Here is a 22,321-nt window from a genome sequence, read left to right on the forward strand (position 1 = left end):
TTACAGATTGTAACAGACGGACTAGCTCCTTCAAGGGGCAGTCATATATACCCTAGTGGGCAGACTATCCCAAAGCTCCCCACAGAGTCATATAGCACAGAAACAGACTCTTCAGGACAGCTCTTCCGCACCAACCAGATATCCTGAACTGATCTAGTCCCATTTGCCAGCATTTGGTCCATATTTCTGATTTTGTCCTATTCATATACCTTTCCAGATGCCTTTTAAATGTTGTAATTGTACCAGCCTCCACCACTTCCTCTGACAGCTCGTTCCATACAAGTACCACCCACTGCATGAAAATGATCCCTCTCAGGTTCATTTTTCCCCTCACCTTAAACCTATGCCCTCTAATTTTGGACTTCCCTACCCTGGGAAAAAGACCTTGGATATTCACTCTATCCATACCAGTCACTATTTTATTGACGTCTAGAAGGTCACCCTCGATCTCCTATGCTCCAAGGAAATAAGCTCTTTCAAGCTGACCATCTTATACTGCAGGTATGAGCCCTACTCAGGCATGTGAGCATGTAGGAGTTTGTGAATTGAAGACCCCTGATATCTGGAATTCTGGCTGAAGAAATTTCTGACTGAATTCTGACTGAGGAAGTTAAAAATCACACAACACCAGGTTATAGTCCAACAGGTTTAATTGGAAGCACAAGCTTTCGGAGCGACGCTCCTTCATCAGGTGGTTGTGGAGCAGTGCTTTGAAAGCTAGTGCTTCTAATTAAACCTGTTGGACTATAACCTGCTGTTGTGTGATTTTAACTGTGTTCCCCCCGAATCCAACACCAGCATCTCCAAATCCTGACTGAGGAAAGTTCTCACAAAGTAGGACTATAGGAAAAAGCAGGGTTCTGAGGATAGCTAGACTAATTGGCTGCCTTCCGTATTATTGAGTCAATGATGTACTGAGCATTGAGAGGGTGACAACACTCAACTAGCTTTGAGATCATGATGATCGTCTCTCATTGTTACAGAATTGTTGGAATTCACTGTGGCCCAGTGAGGTATTGGGATCAGACGGTGGTGCAGAAGGAACTGTATAACTTTAACTGTAAAGGCTTTAACTCAACTCCGTAAACTCCCCATTCGCTGCCCAAGATAATCTTCACCAGCTACTCATTACTGTCTTGTGCTTCACATTTCATGGAAATCTTATTTAAGAGTGGACTGCGAGAATTTTTAGGTTCAGCAAATTGCCTTAACAATGAACAAATGTGATCCTTTTAGGAAAACAATTTTTAAAAACTCATCTACTGCCCATCTTCAATCCATCTGTGGAACTATGTTTAAAGGTCTCCTCCTCTGAAGGGTGGCACAGTGGTTAGCACTGCTGCCTCACAGCACCAGGGACCTGGGTTTGATTCCAGCCTCAGGTGACTGACTATGTGGAATTTGTACATTCTATCTGTGTCTGCATGGGTTTTCTCTGGGTGCTCTGGTTTCCTCCCACAAACCAAAGATGTGTTGGTCGGATGAACTGGCTATGCTAAGTTGACCTCAGTGTTCAGGGACTTATAGGTTAGGTGTGTTAGTCAGGGGAATGGATCTGGATGTGTTAATCCCTGGAGGGTCAGTATGGACTTGTTGGGCCAAATGGCCTGTTTTCACACTTTATGGATTCTATGATTCTTTTCATCCAACTTCCCAGCACCTTACTTTACAAATCAATCTGATTTACAAAAGATGGTACCTGCATTTTTATAGTACCTTTCATAATTTCAGTTCATTATTTTACAGTCATTGACGTGTCTTTGAGATGTGGTAATTATGGTAACGCAGCAGGCTCCTATAAACAGCAATGTGATAATGACGATCAGACTTGCTTTAATCATGTTGGCTGAAGGGTAAGTCTGGGGCATGCCCACATGCTCTTTACTGTAGTAGCTGAAATCCACACTACAGGGTAAACAGTTTAGTATCTCATCTGAAAGACCACCGTATGTAATACTGCAGCACCCACTTAGCACTGCACTGGTGTGTGAGCCGAGATGTAAATGTTGAAGTCTCCCTGGATTGGATCCTGATGCCTTAATCTCTTAACTTTAAGATAGGCGTATTCTGAGTGGCAGTTGACATTAGATTAGATTAGATTAGACTTACAGTGTGGAAACAGGCCCTTCGGCCCAACAAGTCCACACCGACCCGCCGAAGCGCAACCCACCCATACCCCTACATTTACCCCTTACCTAACACTACGGGCAATTTAGCATGGCCAATTCACCTGACCCGCACATCTTTGGATTGTGGGAGGAAACCGGAGCACCCGGAGGAAACCCACGCAGACACGGGGAGAACGTGCAAACTCCACACAGTCAGTCGCCTGAGGCGGGAATTGAACCCGGGTCTCAGGCGCTGTGAGGCAGCAGTGCTAACCACTGTGCCACCGTCCCGCCCACCGTGACATGATTATGGAATGTCAATATATAGTTAAAGAAACACCCTATCTTCTTCCTTTCCTCCTCAATGTTAACTTGTATTTCTTCAAACCTGACAGTTGCAATTAGCAACCTCAACCTTACTTTTTGAAGTATATAAGCCTGGCAAGCAGGTGCAGTTGCTCCTGAAATGAGATGACAGCTGTTTCTGAATCTAGAGGGCAGTGTTGTCATGGCTGGTCAGAGGATAAAACACCATCACAGCCACCAGTGGGCACTGTAAGCCCAAGAGCAGTGGACTTTCTTTGCAGATACATCTTTCAGTGGAGCAGGTGAGCAAGCAGTCTTTATCTTACAACTGGGCTATTAGGGCTTGGAGTGGTAGTATCCCTACCTCTGGCCCAGAAGGCATATGTTCAAAACCATCTGCTTGAATGGTGTGTCAAGAGATGTTAGAACACGTCGATCAAAAATATCTACAACTGGGCACTCCCTTTATTCTCCTTAGCCTCTGCTTTTCCCATATACAAGCATGCAACAATACAATTTTTAAGTTGTGATTTCTCACATTCATAAATATTGTGCAGATATTACACTTTTATTCTTTGTTTCTCATGGTTAAAGTTTGTTTTCAGATAAGAGAATCTTCTCAAAACCATCCTTTCCCCCCAACCACTCCCCTGTCTTTTTCTGTTCTTACGCTCCTTCTTTACCTCTATCTTTGCTTATACTCTTCACTCCAATATGATGAGAATGACCACATACCATGGCCAGACAATGACATGGAAGTTTCTAGGTCATGAAATGGTGCTACATAAATGCAAGTTCTTTCCACTTGGCTGAGGAGGAATGTAGGGTCAGGGGTTAAGGGTGAAGTGTTAGTCAGAGGGTAAATACTTCCTGTCAGATTGTTGGGATGGGTCAATATTCAGCTTGCGAGGGTTTTTGAGTTGAGGTGTTTATTAGGTTGGGAGGAGAAACAGTCATATTCAGTGGACTTCAGTGGCTAATCCCAGAGTTAGAACAGATTTTAACCAACGTAACATTCCAAGGTCCAGGACTATATGGTGAGGAATGCACTGAAGCTTGGTGCAGCTGCCGTCAAGGGGCAGTGGGAAAACACCACCATCTGAGGTCCTCCTGCTGAAGTTAATGGGGATCCGTTCAGTTAGTGGACCTTCTAGTGCCTCAAATGCATGGAAACTTTAGTTTGGTTCAAGTCAGAGATGCCTTTAGTTAGCTTGAATTGAGCCAAAGCCCAATGTGTATTGTTTCGTTGATATGGGTCTATACAGGAGTGAACGGCATTTGGGGTAAATGTAGGAGTATGGGTCTGGGTAGTATACGCTTCAGCGGGTCGGTGTGGACTTGTTGGGCTGAAGGGCCTGTTTCCACACTGTAAGTAATCTAATCTAATTTGTGACTATATTTATATATACACACATTTATATATAGAGAGAGACTTTAATGGATAAAGTTTATTTTTCAAATATAAAGAAAAAACATTTCCAGGATATGTGTCTACGTAAGTCCAAATCTCTGATCTTGAACACAACATTGATTGATTGTGTCAATCTGGCTCCTAGCCAACACCAATCAGACCACTAGAAGTTTAAATTCTGGACAGTTTAAACTCCAGAAGCATCCACTCCCTCCATCAAAAACACTCAATAGCAGTAAGGTGTGCTATCTACAAGATGCACTTCAGAAATTCACCAAAGACCTTCAGCCAGCACCCTCAAAATCCACGACCAGTTCCATTTCAAAGGACAAGGGCAGCAGATATATAAGAATACCACCAGCTACAAGTTCCTCTCCAAGCCACTGGCCATCCTGACTTGGAAACAGATCACCATTCCTTCAGTGTCACGGAGTCAAAATCCTGGAAATCCCTCCCTGAAAAGCATTGTGGGTCAACCTACATGATGTGGGCTGCAGTGGTTCATGGCGGCAACTCACCATCACCACCACCTTCTCAAGGGACAGGTGGTGAAATGCTGGCAAGTCAGCAATGCCCATGTCCCAAGAGTATATAAAAAAGAATGACAGCATTTGTGCTACATCAGGGCTGTTCATAAGGTGCCGATGTACAACAGAGACTTCAGTTCGGATTTTACATCCTGGAAACACACAACCTATATTTCTCTTTTTCTGTAACCTGGTGAAATCACAGACTCGCTGTCCACCACCATTCTGGTTAACGTTACTCCTTGTGATTATGCATTGGTTCTCCTCCACCATCCTAAGTCCTTTTGACCCCTGTGCAATATGAATTGTACTGCTCTGCTGCCAGTCACTTAGGCTGATCCCTACCTGACTCCAAGTCAAAGAATGTCCAATGCTTCGCTCTACTGCAATGAGTCTTCCATTGCCATTGACTCCCTCAGTGTTTTTTTATATATTAAACTGCAGTCAGTGAATGTGTCACTTTGTTTTCTATGTGGTGAACCTACAACTAGTAACAGCTGCAAATGTGTTGCTGGTCAAAGCACAGCAGGTTAGGCAGCATCTCAGGAATAGAGAATTCGACGTTTCGAGCATAAGCCCTTCATCAGGAATAAGAGAGAGAGAGCCAAGCAGGCTGAGATAAAAGGTAGGGAGGAGGGACTAGGGGGAGGGGCGATGGAGGTGGGATAGGTGGAAGGAGGTCAAGGTGAGGGTGATAGGCCGGAGTGGGGTGGGGGCGGAGAGGTCAGGAAGAGGATTGCAGGTTAGGAGGGCGGTGCTGAGTTGAGGGAACCGACTGAGACAAGGTGGGGGGAGGGGAAATGAGGAAGCTGGAGAAATCTGAATTCATACCTTGTGGTTGGAGGGTTCCCAGGCGGAAGATGAGGCGCTCCTCCTCCAGCCGTCGTGTAGTTGTGTTCTGCCGGTGGAGGAGTCCAAGGACCTGCATGTCCTCGGTGGAGTGGGAGGGGGAGTTAAAGTGTTGAGCCACGGGGTGATTGGGTTGGTTGGTTCGGGCGGCCCAGAGGTGTTCTCTGAAGCGTTCCGCAAGTAAGCGGCCTGTCTCACCAATATAGAGGAGGCCACATCGGGTGCAGCGGATGCAATAGATGATGTGTGTGGAGGTACAGGTGAACTTGTGGCGGATATGGAAGGATCCCTTGGGGCCTTGGAGGGAAGTGAGTGTGGAGGTGTGGGCGCAAGTTTTACATTTCCTGCGGTTGCAGGGGAAGGTGCCGGGGGTGGAGGTTGGGTTGGTGGGGGGTGTGGATCTGACAAGGGAGTCACGAAGGGAGTGGTCCTTGCGGAACGCTGATAGGGGAGGGGAGGGAAATATATCCTTGGTGGTGGGGTCCGTTTGGAGGTGGCGGAAATGGCGGCGGATAATACGTTGTATGCGCAGGTTGGTGGGGTGGTAGGTGAGAACCAGTGGGGTTCTGTCTTGGTGGCGGTTGGAGGAGCGGGGCTCAAGGGCGGAGGAGCGGGAAGTGGAGGAGATGCGGTGGAGGGCATCGTCGATCACGTCTGGGGGGAATCTGCGGTCCTTGAAGAAGGAGGCCATCTGGGTTGTGCGGTGTTGGAATTGGTCCTCCTGGGAGCAGATGCGGCGGAGACGAAGGAATTGGGAATATGGGATGGCGTTTTTACAGGGGGCAGGGTGGGAGGAGGTGTAGTCCAGGTAGCTGTGGGAGTCAGTCGGTTTATAATAGATGTCTGTGTTGAGTCGGTCGCCCGAGATAGAAATGGAAAGGTCTAGGAAGGGGAGGGAGGAGTCTGAGACAGTCCAGGTGAATTTCAGGTCGGGATGGAAGGTGTTAGTAAAGTTGATGAACTGTTCAACCTCCTCGTGGGAGCACGAGGCAGCGCCGATACAGTCATCGATGTAGCGGAGGAAAAGGTGGGGGGTGGTGCCAGTGTAGTTGCGGAAGATGGACTGTTCCACATATCCTACGAAGAGGCAGGCATAGCTGGGGCCCATGCGGGTGCCCATGGCAACTCCTTTAGTTTGGAGGAAGTGGGAGGATTGAAAAGAGAAGTTATTCAGGGTGAGGACCAGTTCAGTCAGTCGAAGGAGGGTGTCAGTGGAAGGGTACTGGTTAGTGCGGCGGGAAAGGAAGAAGCGGAGGGCTTTGAGTCCTTCGTGATGGGGGATGGAGGTGTACAGGGACTGGATGTCCATAGTGAAAATAAGGCGTTGGGGACCGGGGAAGCGAAAATCCTGGAGGAGGTGGAGGGCGTGGGTGGTGTCCCGAACGTAGGTGGGGAGTTCTTGGACTAAAGGGGACAGGACCGTGTCGAGGTATTGGGAGATGAGTTCGGTGGGGCAGGAGCAGGCTGAGACAATGGGTCGGCCGGGGCAGGCAGGTTTGTGGATTTTGGGCAGGAGGTAGAAACGGGCGGTGCGGGGTTGTGGGACTATGAGGTTGGAGGCGGTGGATGGGAGATCCCCTGAGGTGATGAGGTCCTGGATGGTCTGGGAGATGATGGTTTGGTGGTGGGAGGTGGGGTCGTGGTCAAGGGGGCGATAAGAGGAGGCGTCCGCGAGCTTTTGGCTTCAGCGGTATAAAGGTCGGTGCGCCCAACTACTACCGCGCCTCCCTTGTCTGCGGGTTTGATGGTGAGGTTGGGATTGGAGCGGAGGGAGTGGAGGGCTTTTTGCGGAACAGTCCATCTTCCGCAACTACACTGGCACCACCCCCCACCTTTTCCTCCGCTACATCGATGACTGTATCGGCGCTGCCTCGTGCTCCCACGAGGAGGTTGAACAGTTCATCAACTTTACTAACACCTTCCATCCCGACCTGAAATTCACCTGGACTGTCTCAGACTCCTCCCTCCCCTTCCTAGACCTTTCCATTTCTATCTCGGGCGACCGACTCAACACAGACATCTATTATAAACCGACTGACTCCCACAGCTACCTGGACTACACCTCCTCCCACCCTGCCCCCTGTAAAAACGCCATCCCATATTCCCAATTCCTTCGTCTCCGCCGCATCTGCTCCCAGGAGGACCAATTCCAACACCGCACAACCCAGATGGCCTCCTTCTTCAAGGACCGCAGATTCCCCCCAGACGTGATCGACGATGCCCTCCACCGCATCTCCTCCACTTCCCGCTCCTCCGCCCTTGAGCCCCGCTCCTCCAACCGCCACCAAGACAGAACCCCACTGGTTCTCACCTACCACCCCACCAACCTGCGCATACAACGTATTATCCGCCGCCATTTCCGCCACCTCCAAACGGACCCCACCACCAAGGATATATTTCCCTCCCCTCCCCTATCAGCGTTCCGCAAGGACCACTCCCTTCGTGACTCCCTTGTCAGATCCACACCCCCCACCAACCCAACCTCCACCCCCGGCACCTTCCCCTGCAACCGCAGGAAATGTAAAACTTGCGCCCACACCTCCACACTCACTTCCCTCCAAGGCCCCAAGGGATCCTTCCATATCCGCCACAAGTTCACCTGTACCTCCACACACATCATCTATTGCATCCGCTGCACCCGATGTGGCCTCCTCTATATTGGTGAGACAGGCCGCTTACTTGCGGAACGCTTCAGAGAACACCTCTGGGCCGCCCGAACCAACCAACCCAATCACCCCGTGGCTCAACACTTTAACTCCCCCTCCCACTCCACCGAGGACATGCAGGTCCTTGGACTCCTCCACCGGCAGAACACAACTACACGACGGCTGGAGGAGGAGCGCCTCATCTTCCGCCTGGGAACCCTCCAACCACAAGGTATGAATTCAGATTTCTCCAGCTTCCTCATTTCCCCTCCCCCCACCTTGTCTCAGTCGGTTCCCTCAACTCAGCACCGCCCTCCTAACCTGCAATCCTCTTCCTGACCTCTCCGCCCCCACCCCACTCCGGCCTATCACCCTCACCTTGACCTCCTTCCACCTATCCCACCTCCATCGCCCCTCCCCCTAGTCCCTCCTCCCTACCTTTTATCTCAGCCTGCTTGGCTCTCTCTCTCTTATTCCTGATGAAGGGCTTATGCTCGAAACGTCGAATTCTCTATTCCTGAGATGCTGCCTAACCTGCTGTGCTTTGACCAGCAACACATTTGCAGCTGTGATCTCCAGCATCTGCAGACCTCATTTTTTACTCTACAACTAGTAACACCCAATTTGAAATCTTACTAAACACATTTCACAAAGAAACATCCCACCCGTCAATTCTGGATCCAGGTCCGAGGAGTGAAAGTATTTCATCAATACATTGCGTAATTTAGCAAGCAAAGTGTTTAAAACTAACCCTGAAGTAAAATTAAGCCCAGCAATCTATTCCACAGACAATCGAATGAAGAAAGAAACATGTTCATTCATTCAGCATCTTTCGTAATCACTTTACAGCCAGTAAAGTCCTTTTCCTTTTCGACATACTAGATTCCTACATGCTTGATATTAACCAATCTTCTTTCAGTTTCTGTCCAGGATTTCTTTCAATTTCCGTTTAGCTTGCCTCTGCTCTCTCAACACCTCTGACTGTGTCGAACTTTAACTATCAACTCCACTTACTGGTTCGCAATGTGACATTAATTTAATTTATCCTGATCAAAGACCCTGCCTCCCTTTGCTGTATCAGGGGGTTCAGTAATACCAGCAAAGCTTCTGACTCATTATGACTTATTCCTTCTTTGTGACTTTCAATATGGACTGTCAGAGGAATTTGGACATTTCTCATGCTCTCTTGACACTGACAGGATATTACTCTAATCTTTAATAGATACGTGAATGCATCTAGGAGAAAGTGAGGACTGCAGATGCTGGAGATCAGAGCTGAAAATGTGTTGCTGGAAAAGCGCAGCAGGTCAGGCAGCATCCAAGCAGCCTTGGATGTGAATGCATCTAGTCTCATTACAATAGCTCCAATAGTTCTCTTTAAATCCTTGACATTTTTCAACATAGCCTTCTGACCAGCACTGAACTAAGTTGGGTGAAATGAAGGTATCGGAGTGTGTTTCATACCATTCTTACTGAGAAAGATTTTTAACAACTCTGATGTAAACTAAGGACCCATTGCCAGAAACTTAATTATTCAGTAACCCATAAAGAGTAAACCAACGTCTCGAAACTTCAATAGTTTTGGTAGTTGTGCTACTGGGCACAGACTCAGCAGTGATCTACTTGCTACAGATATTGACCAACATAAGGTACAGTCTTTCCTTTCCAAATCTAAAAATTGAAATGTATCTGGTCCCAGGATGTTCTAAGCATTGAATGAAAGAAACCTTTGTTAGATTACTGCTCATTCTAAGACACAATTGGTAACTTTTCACCAAGTCTTCAATACCTCGATCTAGATTGGATACCAAAAATAGCTTCTTGCTACTGGTTTCATACAGACAATGCCTGGGTGTTTTTGATGAAATCACTCTTTAGTCTTAAACCCACAGGGAATAAACTTGACCTACACTCAGTTTATTTGTTTGTGTGAAATACTCCTGCGAGTTCTCATTATCCCACACGTTAGGTCAATCATTCGTGACATAATTAAGCACTTCACTGAACACCACACCCTTGTGAGTCTCTTCAAATGATTTCTCTGGCGCACATTGAAATTTCATTTGTAAATGTAAAGTCACTGACATATTCACAGGAAATCTACAAAGAACATCCAATTTTATGAGATCTAATGATTTATGAGATTACATTGATGAACGCTCAAAACCAACATCCATCTTTGAGGCCACGTTGCCACTCGGGATAGAAGACCCTTCTTTGAACCAACAGTGAGTGATCAAAGAGGCTTGGTGGTCAGGGAACAAAATGAATTTGATCCTGTGGAAGTATTTAGAATTAGAATTAGAGTTGGAATTAGAATTAGGTTGAAAGTATTTGTGCAATTCCTTAATGCCATTTAAGATTCCCAGCGTCTCAACTTTGGAACAATTTTGCTTCGAGTTTGTTAAGGTGCACAAAATCGAAGTACAGGCTTGCTCATACCATCTTCCAATCTATGAGATAACTCCACACCTAAACCTGTGGTGAGGCACCACAATCTAAAACAAAACATTTTTTTTTACAAAAAAAAAGTGTAGTGGATCAAACCAACACCACTAGCCCAGTCCTCTAATCACTTCAGCGTGTTTTTTTGACTTTCCACAGATCACTCATTCTTTTCAAACATTGGGCAATAGATACAGGGAAGACTATCTGCTAAAGTAAACTCATCTATTTAAAATGGCAGGGGGAAGGGAAACTAACCAGTGACACAGAAGGGAGGGAAACAAGGGCAAAAATAAAGGACAGACGAAGAAATAAGAAAATTGATAGGGAGAGAATTCAAGAACAAGAATCAAACAAGGCCACATTGCAACATAATGCAAACAGAACTAAGAATGTTAAAAAGACAATCCTTAAGGTTTTGTGGATCAATTCGCAAATTAGTTAATATAATGGAGGTGTGGCTACTGGATGACCAGGGTGGGAACTGAATATCCAGGGGCATTAAGTTTTTAGAAAGGACGGACAAACAGGCAGAAGAGGTGAGTAGCATTGCTGGTTAATGAGGACATTGATGCTACGGCGAGGAAGACAATAACTCTGTTAAAAAGTGTACAAAGTTAAAAATCACACAACACCAGGTTATAGTCCAACAGGTTTAATTGGAAGCACTAGCTTTCGGAGCGCTGCTCCTTCATCAGGTGGTTGTGGAGTCCAACCACCTGATGAAGGAGCGACGCTCCGAAAGCTAGTGCTTCCGATTAAACCTACTGGACTATAACCTGGTATTGTGTGATTTTTTTTTAAACCTTGTACACCCCAGTCCAACACCAACATCTCCAAGTCTGTTAAATGGAATCTAATGGATAGAGCTTAAAAATATTAAGAGGCAGAAAACGATAGTACGGGTTCCATACAGACCCCAAACTGTAGTGGTAATATTTGGAAGGCATTAAACAGGAAATAAGGGAGGCAAATAATTAAAGTACAGCTGTAATTATGGGCAACGTTAATACGCAAATGGATTGGGCAAAACAAATCAGTAACGATACTGTTGAGGAGGAATTCCTGCAGAGTGCTGGAGATGGTTTTCTGGATCAATATGTTGAGGAATCAGCTAAAGAACATGCCAGCCTAGACTGGGTGTAATAAGAAAGTAATAATTGGGAACTAAACTGTATGAGGCTTCTCGGTGAAGAGTGGCCATGACATGATAGAATTCTTCATTAAGGTGGAAAGGGATGCAATTGATTTGGAGGCTAGGGCCCTGAATTTAAATAAAGGAAACTATACTGGTATGGGAGACAAGCTAGCCACGATGAATTTGGGAAGTTTCTTTATAAGATATTCTAAAGTACGGTTTTAGATAAGTGTAATAAATCCCAATTTATCAATCATGAGAGGGTTGGAAAGTCAAACGGTAAAGGTTCTAAAGTGACTTAGATCTGTTATTTAGTTGGGCAAGAAGATGGCTGATAGAGGATAATGTGGGTTGTGAAAAAAGTGTACACTTTGGTGGAAAGAATGGAAAAGCAGAAATACTTTCTAAAAGGTGAGAGACTAGTAAATGTTGCACTTCAGTTGGATTAAGAACATAAACGTCCAAGTACAGCAAGCAATTACAAAGCCAGATGGTGTATTGATCTAAACCACAAGGAAGTTCAGATATAAGAGTTAGGAAGCTTCTTGCAATTAGTCGGAGCTTGATTGAAACCACACCTGGACTAGTGTGCACAGTTTTGCTGAAGAAAGAATAGATATTTTCTTAACTTATTTATAGGTGTCATGACACACCTCTAGAACAGGAGAGACTTGAATCCAGGTCTCATGCTTCAGAGGTTGGGACACTACCACTGGACTCTAAGAGCCATAAAGGAGGAATAAATATTGTTAAATCAATGCATGTAGGTGTGTTATGACATACATACACACACACACACACACACACACACACACACACACACTCATAATCCACATCCAGCTGTGGTTCCCAGTTCTGTGTCACGCCACCCTTTATGGTCATCTTCCAGCTCCATCCTTGAACTCTAACACACACAAAATGTTGGAGAAACTCACCAGTTTTCGCAGCATCTGTGGAGAGGGCAACAGAGTTAACATTTCAAGTTCCCTTCCAATAAAGAATCAAACTGGAATTGAAATGCTAACTCTAAATCCCTCTCCAAGGAGGTTATCAGAGCTATTGAGTTCCCTCCAGATATCTCCTGTGTTGGTTTCAGATTTCCAGCATTTTGCTTTTATATAATGACATATTGCTGGAATAGGTGGGATTCGAACCCAGGCCTTTGAGCCCACAAGTAGGGGCATCATTAGAGTATCAAAATATACTTGTTTTAAAGAGGGTACAATAAAAGTTCATTAAATTAATTCGCTGAATGACCGAGGTGGGAGAGAGTTCAAAATGAGGAGAGACTGAGTAAATTGTGTTCTCTGGAATTTACAAGAATGAGACATTAAAACATACTGAACACGTTACAACATCTATTATTATCAGAGGGTTTGACAGGGTGAATATTGACGTCAAATTCCCCTGTCTTGAGAGTCTAGAGCGAGGGATTGTAGTCCAATGTTCCAGAGTCTGTCATTTAAGACTCAGATAAGGAGAAATTCTTTCCCTCAGATAACTGTAAATCTTTGGAATTCTCCACCCAAGAGTTCATGGATGCTCTGCCATTGAACTTAGTCAAGACTAACATTGACAGATTGTTAGGAACTAAGGGAAACAAAGTGGGAGAGAGCAGGAAGGTGAAATTGATGAAAACATTCGGCCATGATCTTACTGAATTTTGGAGCAGGCTCATTGGACTTTGTGACCTGCTCTGGCTCCTATTACTTGTTAAGTGATGGTTACAATAGAGGGAAAACAGGACAGCCAATGTGCGCAAAGAAAGATCCAACAAACAGCAATAGGTAAACTGCTCCTCAACATCATCACAAAGACAGATTAAAGGACAAATATTAGTCAAGGTTCCAAGAGTGCGTACAAATTCCAATCAAAAGACTTGGGTCCATAATTTAGTCTGCACTCCAATCCATTTATGAAGGAAATGCTGCACTGTCAGAGGCATTGTCTTTGGAAATGATGTTAAACTAAGGCAACAATGGCCAATTCCGATGGATGTGAAAGGTTGCATGGCACTAGTTTGAAGTCAAACTTGGTATATTTCAATGAATATCACTAGAACAGGGTTACATCACACCATTACATTGCTATCTGTGGGATTTTATTGTGTGCACATTGGTTACTGCATTTCTTCTTTTACAACCATATATCATTTGCTGTTAATAGGGTTTCCAACTGTGACCATAAATGTATCCCTCGAGGTTTTGTCACATGACTTGGCCAATTAGTAGGCCAACACATCCATCCTTGTGGTTTAATGACTTTCAATACAAACTGGAAATGAAAAAGCCTCATTACCCTGTTGGACGATGGTGAAATGCCAGCCACCCATTTTCAATAATGGTGAGGAGAGATGTTCAAAGGAGGATACAAACAGAAATGCAATCCTTTATAATGTCCCTGTGACTTTTCTCCAGTGTTACACACAGCAGCGTGCTGGAGGTCGACCTTCAGTTCCTGGAGACTCCAGACTAACCGTGGAGGATTGGCGACTCTTTCTGTCACAAGCGTCCGAGTCAATGCAAGTCCTTTAATTCTGTAAATGCTAAAAGGGATAACTCATGGACCTTTCACACAATCACTCACTCATTTGGTATCGTACGTACCCTTGAAACTTTACTGAGTAACTGATCTCTCCCACAGGAACTCTCACAGGGCTCCACCTCAGGATGTGCCTCATGTTGGTCGAATTTACAAATACGTTCTTGGGCTTTGGCAGTTTTTCAAGGCCTACAGGTTCAAGAGGCAAGTAATCAAATCCACTTGAAACATACACAAAACATGCAGATTATAATGTTAATGAAAATTTGTAACCATATCCCTTCGTACATTTGTCGAGAGGATGAAGGGAACCTAACATGTAAAGACTGGCTGGAAACTGTTCCCATGTGCCATTCGGGATTTGGACATTGTATCTGCAACTGTTAGTGAACACAAACTCTGCACCTGGTTCCACATGGGGGCTAAGTGCCAGTATCACATTGCTAAACAGGATAGATTTCAAATAGATCCAGCAATCCAAGACTGGGCATGCATGAGGCATCATGGGCCAGAAGCAGCAGAATTGTACTCCAGTACAATCTATAACCTCATGGCTCAGCATATCTCCCTGCTCAACTGTTACTGCCAAACTGGGTACAAATGTTGGTTCATTGAAGAGCACACAAGGGCAAGCTAGGAGCTACACCAGGCATACCTAACACTGAAGTAGAGTGTGGGGTGCTGAAAAAGCACAGCAGGTCAGGCAGCATCCAAGGAGCAGGAGAATCGATGTTTCGGGCAAAAGGCCTTTCATCACCCGACTCTTGACTCTAATCTCCAGCCCTCACTTTTGCCATAACCAACAGTGAAGCTAATACATAGAACTACTTGCATCCAAAAATCAGAAGTAACATGCAATAGAAAGGGCTAAGTGATCCCACAACCAATTAATCAGAGTTCGGCTCTGCAGTCCTGCAACTCTCCAAGACTCATCAAGATTAGACTTACAGTGTGGAAACAGGCCCTTCGGCCCAACAAGTCCACACCGACCCGCCGAAGCACAACCCACCCATACCCCTACATTTACCCCTTACCTAACACTACGGGCAATTTAGCTTGGCCAATTCACCTAACCCGCACATCTTTGGACTGTGGGAGGAAACCGGAGCACCCGGAGGAAACCCACACAGACACAGGGAGAACGTGCAAACTCCACATAGTCAGTCGCCTGAGTCGGGAATTGAACCCAGGTCTACAGGCGCTGTGAGGCAGCAGTGCTAACCACTGTGCCACCGTGCCGCCCATCAACAGTTTCCAAAACCATGAGCTTTATAACCTTGAAGAACAAAGGCAGCAGGTCCATGGGAACAGTAACAACTCCAAGCATTCCTCCAAGTCACACTGCTCTGCTTTGAAATTATATTACTCTTCCTTTATTGCCATTCAGTCAAAATCCTGTAACTCCTACTCCATGATACAGTGCAACGCAACAGACTTGTGATAAAAGTTACAGCTCATGGTATAAAAGGGAGTAGCAACTTGGATACATATTTATTGAGTGATAGGAAACTGAGAATAATGGTCAATGGATTTTATTTTATTGGGTTGGAAGGGGCTTGTTGTGGAGTTCCCCAGGACCTTTGCTTTTCATTTGCTTTATATTAATGATCCGGGCCTTGGTGTGGAGGAGATATTAACTTGGAAGAAATGTAAAATATGAGGAGGACAGAATTAAACACCACAAGTTGAAAAGCTGAAAAGTAGGAATGGACGCACTGACTGCAGATGAGCAGAGAAGTATGTGATAGGATAAATAGACAAAGTCTCTTCCCTGGGGTCGGGGAGTCCAGAACTAGAGGGCATAGGTTTAGGGTGAGAGGGGAAAGATATAGAAGAGACCTAAGGGGCAACTTTTTCACACAGAGGGTGATATGTGTATGGAATGAGTTGCCTGAGGATGTGGTGGAGGCTGGTACAATTGCAACATTTAAGGGGCATTTGGATGGGTATATGAATAGGAAGGGTTTGGAGGGATATGGGCCGGGTGCTGGCAGGTAGAACTAGATTGGGTTGGGATATCTGGTCGGCATGGACGGGTTGGACCAAAGGGTTTGTTTCCGTGCTGTACATCTCTATGACTCTAGGTGTCACACTTGGTCAGAAGAGCATTGAAAGATTGTATGAAATAAGGGGTACAACTCTAAAGGGGATGCAGGAGCAGAGCGACCTGGGTGTTTATTTGCAGTGAAGGTAACAGTTGGAGAGAGGAGTTAGAATCATAGTCATAGCCATAAACGACTACAGCACAGAAAAAGGCTATTCAGCCCAAGGAGTCTGCGCCAATCAAAAACAACCAGCTAACTATTGTAAGGCTATTTTCCAGCATTTCACCCACAGCCTTCGATACTGCTTTACCGCTTGTGTATCTGTAAATATTTAATTGTTATGAGAGCTTCTGCTTCTATCACCCTCAAAGGCAGTGAGTTCCCGTTTCCCACCATACTCTGGGGAGGAAAAATTCCTCACATCCTTCCTAAACATCCTACCCCTTACCTTAATCTGTGCCCCCTAGCCATTGATCCTCTGTGTATAAATTTACACATCTCAATCATGTCCCCTCTTCAGTCTCCTGGAAAACAACCCCAGCCTATCCAATCCCATGTCGTAACAAACTCTCCAGTCTAGGTAATATCCTGGTGAACCCACTCTGCACCCTCTATAGTGCTATCACATCCTTCCTATCATGTGGATTCCCGAGGTGCATACACTCCTCTAGGTTTGTGGCCTAATCAACTTTTTTTTATATAGTTCTAGTACAACCTCATTGACCTTACTCCATGCCTTGGCTAATAAAGGCAGATATACTAGGTGACATCTTAACCACTTTATCCCCTTGTGTCAACAACTTAAAGTCCCTCTGATCCTTGGTACTTCCCAGGCTCCTACTGTTCATCATGCAATCCCTTGTCATGACTTAATAAAGTGTACAGTATTCTCAGTGGTATTAATATGGGGAAAGATCAATAAGATGATATTGAACTTATAGAAGACAAGTATTAGACACCAGCTGGAGGAATGTGTGCAGTTCCAGACACCAGCTTTAAGCAAAAGTGTGAATGCACTGTACAGTGTGCAGAAGTGATTTTCAAGAATCATTCCATGGATAAGAAACTTCAGTTATAAGGATAGATTAATGAGTTTGGGATTATCCTCCTTGGACAGAGGAAGGTTGAGAGGAGATCTGATAGAGGTTTTCAAGTTGTTGTTGAGGAGCAGAGAACATGAAGCATGATGAGATGGCTGTGGTTGTAAAAAGGGAGCAAGGGGAGCCCCAGTAAGCTGGCAAGGTTCCATTTGATCTTGCAACCTGCATTTTACGATACAGTAAAATAGTAACATGACACGTGTCGTATGGATGGATTGGGAAGATCAATTGCCTTCAGGCTTATGGTTCCCAAAACTCTCCATCACTGGCATATTCATTCGCTCAAGTCTGGGACTACTGATAGAGATTGATAGCTATGATTAGTCAACCACTCCATTATTGCAGTATCATGTGACTACCAGGATAATAGAAGGCACACTAAGTGCACCCTGGTCTTCTTTTCATCTCACAATTCCAATTGTCCTAAGTCCTTGAATTGCTATTTCTAAGGCCAGACCCAATAGTTTAGGGACCTTCATGGATAATTTATCAATAAATTAGTGTCTAGTTAATCAATTAGATATAAGGGAGTAAATTTTATATTAAATAAAGAGGGAGATTTGTAATTAAAGGTTTCCTGATATTTTTTAAATTAAATCTTATCTGTATGTCCCAGATGTTAAGTTAAACCTTTATATTGTGTAACATATAAAATAAAGTGACATGAGCATAAAGGAAGGAATTGATTGACAGAAACATTAAAAAAGTGATAATGGGAATAGGAGTAGGCCATTCGAGTCTACTCTTCATTTTAATATGATCATCCAACTCAGTACACTGTTCTCCATTTCATCACATGACCTTTGATACTTGAGCCATAAGAGCAATCCCTCTTGAAAATATTCAATGTTTTGGCTTCAACTGCTGCCCATGATAGAGAATTCCATAGACTTATCATTCTCCAGGTGAAGAAATTGACCTGATCTCAGTCCTAGAAGACTTACTCTGTATCCTTAGACTGTGACCTCTTGGTTTGGACTTTCTGACCATTGTTCCTTCCTTCTTATTGTTACTCTGTCTAATTCTGTTAGAATTTGAGAGGTTTTGATGAGATTCACCCTCCTTATTCTCCAAAACCCCAGTGAATATAGTTCTAGCCAGTCTCTCTTCATCCTGCAGTCCTACCATCCCAAGAATCAGTCTGGTAAATGCTTACTGCACGCCCTCCCTAGTCAGAACATCTGTCCCCAGATAAAGAGACCCAAACTACACACAATACTCCAGGCGTGGCCCACTAAAATTGCAGGAAGACATCCCTGCTCCTGTACTCAAATCGTCTCACCATGAAGGCCAAGATACCATTTGCCTTCTTCACTATCTGCTGCACGTGGTGTTTATCTGCGTGTTGGGTTTATTTCTCATAACCTAGTAAATAGTCTCATAAACAGAAGCATAACAGTACACAACAGTGTCTTGGAATGCTTTTCCTGTTACATGAGGCAATTTCAGGATGCTTTCCATTTCCTAAAAGAAGCATGTGAGGATGAGTCACCAGCTGAAGGAGCTCGAGCTCTGGACTTCAGAATTTCAATAGAAGCTGGTATCACCGCAGTATATACATGGTAAAAGGTTTGCATACATGGCCACCACACAGTTGAGTGCAGGCAGGCAAAAGCAGAATGGGTGAGTGCTGGCAGCTAAGGAGGACAGATGGGTAGTAAAAGAGTACCCTGACTGCAGCTCAATCTCAAAATGGAATACTGGGGGCAGGAAGTGAGGCATTGATTTCCACTCAGAAATCCACAATCCACAAAAGGCCCTGACCTAGCTGACCCGTCATTTCAGCCTGTTACTGCCCCACTGCAGTTATACCTTCCCGCTTGACTGTGTTTTCTCTCCCTTCATCCAGACTTTTTCTAACTATATTCTTGATTTCTCTGCATCAGGTTCACAATGTAGAGTTTCCTGGCCTTGGCCATGTCCTCTTCATCACGGATTTGCAACCGGTCTATATGTCCATCTCCAATCTGGATGATCCGAAGGCTCTCCATTTCTTCCTCGAAAGGACAGCCGAACAGTCTCTATCCATTAGCACCATCCTCCTTCACATAACTTTAAAAAAATTCTCCTCTCACTTTCTCCAAATTAAAAGGTGGTGATCTGGCCACCAGTTAGGTCTTTCTCTTTGTGGGGTACGTGGAACATTCCTTTTCCAACAGTTCTTTCTCCAGTAAATTGATGACATCGTCAGTACTCCTGTCTGAAATTTGAAAAATTAATCAATTTTAATCCTAATTTTCATCCTTCTCTCCCTTAACTTCATCCATCTCGGACTTCTCCCTTCCCTTTCTTCACTTCTCTGTTGCCATTCCTGAGAATAGACTGTCCACCAATATCCATCAGAGGCCTGTCAAATCCCAGTTACCTTGACTATATTTCCTCACACCCTGCTTCCTACAAGATTCTATTCCATTTCCTGTTGCATCTATTCCAGTGACACCACATTCCAAAGGGCACTTTAATGATAAGTCTTCATTTTTCCTCAATCAAGGATTTCCTCCTACCGTGGCAGGCCCTCAGCCATATGCAACCCATTTCCTGCACTTTTGCCCCTTCCCTTCCTACCTCTCCCAGAACAAAATGATTGGGCTCCCCCCCACCCCACCCTCACTTTCTACCCCAACAAGCGTTGCATTCAAAGGATCATCCTTTGGCCTTCCTGACACCTCCAGCAAGATACCATGACCAAACAAATTTTCCCTTCTCCTCCCCTGTCATCATTCTGCAGAGTCCATTGCCTCTATGACACTCTGGGCCACCCCTTTGTCATTCCCCTCACTTCTTCAATATATCATTTTACCTTCTAATGTAAATGCAGAAGGTGTGACACCTTTACCTCCTCCCTCTTCATCCAAGGCCACAAACACACCTTCCAGGTGAAGCAGTGATTTTCTTGTACTGATGCCTCCTTTTCAGTGTCAAGACCCAATGCAAACTGGGTGACCATTTTGGAGAACATCTAGCTCTGGCCACAAGCATGACTCTAACCTTCCAGCTTCTAGCCATTTCAATACACCATCTTGTGCACACACTAACATTTCTATCCTGGATCTGCTGCAGTCTTCCAGTGAAGCCCAGTACAAGTGGAGGAAAGCATCTCACTTTCTGCTTCAGCACATCACAGCCTTCAGGACTCAACACTGAGTTCAACAACTTCAGACCACAAATACTCTACTCAATTTTGGATTACTACCCCTTGCCCACCATTCCATGCTGTCTTGCAATAGATTTAACCTTTTCTTTTAACAGCTTCCATTAACAACTACTGTTAACACCTACTCTTCACCATATCCCTCCTTACTCCCAATAGCACTCCCCTTGCCTCTTACTCTGGGCACTTCCACCATTTGTTCCACTTGCTCCTCTTCCCCCAACAGCATAAAAAAACACCACTTTTTCAGCTCCATTCACTTGCCAATAAGAGTCATATTGGACTCAAAATGTTAATTCTGTTTCTCTCTGCACAGATGCTGCTAGACCTGCTGAGTTTCTCCAATAACTTTTGTTTCTCGTATTTGAGAAAATAGTTGAACTGGGTATTAAATATTCCTGGATCCAAGCGTACCAGAAGAGAAGACCTGGGGGCAATTAAGGATAAATTAGTGTTGGATATCTTGAGTTCCCAAGGCCAGAATCTATTTAATTAGAATTGAAAAACCATTGAGGTACCATTATATGGTTGGGTATATTCCACAGGCCATCAACCTGTGGGCAAGAGTTATTGAAGTACATTTGTAGTGCATTTGCAGAATTGCACAGAAATATAGAGCATTGTTTTGGATGGCTGTAGTTGTCTAAGATAGACTGCAATAATAATAAGAAGAGAAAGACAGCAGCCTTCTTGAAGCATGTTCAGAACGTTTTACATCAGTAGCTCCCAACTCAACAAAGAGGAAGATTTCACTGGATCTGGTTCTGGATAGCGAGTTTGGTCTAGTGTTAGAAATCTATTAAAGCAGCGTTCTTTTTCTGTTCTGACTACACATGCACTAACCTTCGTAATTTTCCTACAGTATGATAAGTTATTGAGGGCTTTTGGAAATCAATTGTTTTGAGGTCTAGTGTTCTCTACTACCTCTTTTTACCTTTCTTTGTATGAGTGAGAGAATGCCATTTGGACATTAGATTTTACCTTCTTTCAGCTTTGCCAGTTTGTCAATTCTTTCCTCCCATTGTTTCAAAGATATTAGATCTGTTTGGATTAGATTACTTACAGTGTGGAAATAGGCCCTGCAGCCCAACAAGTCCACACCCACCCGCCGAAGTGCAACCCACCCATACATTTACCCCTTATCTAACACTACGGGCAATTTAGCATGGCCAATTCACCTGAATCCGCACATCTTTGGACTGTGGGAGGAAATCGGAGCACCCGGAGGGAACCCCCGCAGACACGGGGAGAACGTGCAAACTCCACACAGTCAGTCGCCTGAGTCGGGAATTGAACCCCAGTCTCTGGTGCTGTGAGGCAACAGTGCTGACCAATGCGCCACCGTGCTGCCATATTATTAATGTTTGTTTTAAGATCATCCTCTAGTGAAGTGTCTAGTTCTTTATCTTCCTTCTCAGAAATGGGGGTCAACTAGTTACTCAAGATTTGCGTCTTTTCTCTTTCCTTACTTTGATTTTCCTTTTAACACTTTAAGGTCGAACACTGAGTATTTCCTTTAACTTCCTTGCTAATTAGATTTCTTAATCCCCCTTTGCCTTTTTGATTGTTTTTGAGTCCTCTGTATTCCTTTTAACTCTCCTTCCTGTTGCTACCTAAATCCTTCTTATATGCCAAATAAAAACTGAAAGAATTTCAAAATGCTGTAAATCAGAAACGACAAAAAAAAAGAGAGACTGCTGGAAAAGCTCAGCAGGTCTAGTAGCTGCTGTGGACAGAAATCAGAGCTAACGTTTTGGCTGAGTATTCCTTCTTCAGAACAGTCCTGAGGAAGGGTCACTCAACCTGAAACATCGAACATAGTAAAGTACAGCACAGAACAGGCTGAAACTTAAACTCTGATTTGTCTCCACATTAGCTGCTAGACCTGCTGAACTTTTCCAGCAGTCTCTATTTTTGTTTCACTTTGTACATGCCTTTCTCTTTAGATTCAATATTTTCATGAATCACTTATCCAAAAGGCCCCAATATTTATTTGATTCCATAATTTCTCCTTCTTAATATAATGTTTCTCTTCTATTCTATTAATGATCCCTT

General features: G+C 44.5%; 1 protein-coding gene across 3 annotated transcripts in view; it reads right to left on the reverse strand.

Annotated features, from left to right (window-relative positions):
- The window catches only part of crfb16 (cytokine receptor family member B16), a 52,672-nt gene that overhangs the window by 12,753 nt on the left and 17,598 nt on the right, over positions 1–22,321 (reverse strand). For all 3 annotated transcript variants that reach the window (XM_060834970.1, XM_060834969.1, XM_060834971.1), the window contains exon 2: positions 14,036–14,159. In XM_060834970.1, coding sequence (XP_060690953.1) covers positions 14,036–14,109 — 74 coding nt within the window. In that variant the 5' untranslated portion in view covers positions 14,110–14,159. The remainder of the gene's footprint in view (positions 1–14,035; positions 14,160–22,321) is intronic.

The sequence above is a fragment of the Hemiscyllium ocellatum genome, chromosome 13 (assembly GCF_020745735.1).
Source record: "Hemiscyllium ocellatum isolate sHemOce1 chromosome 13, sHemOce1.pat.X.cur, whole genome shotgun sequence".
Classification (NCBI taxonomy): Eukaryota; Metazoa; Chordata; class Chondrichthyes; order Orectolobiformes; family Hemiscylliidae; genus Hemiscyllium; species Hemiscyllium ocellatum.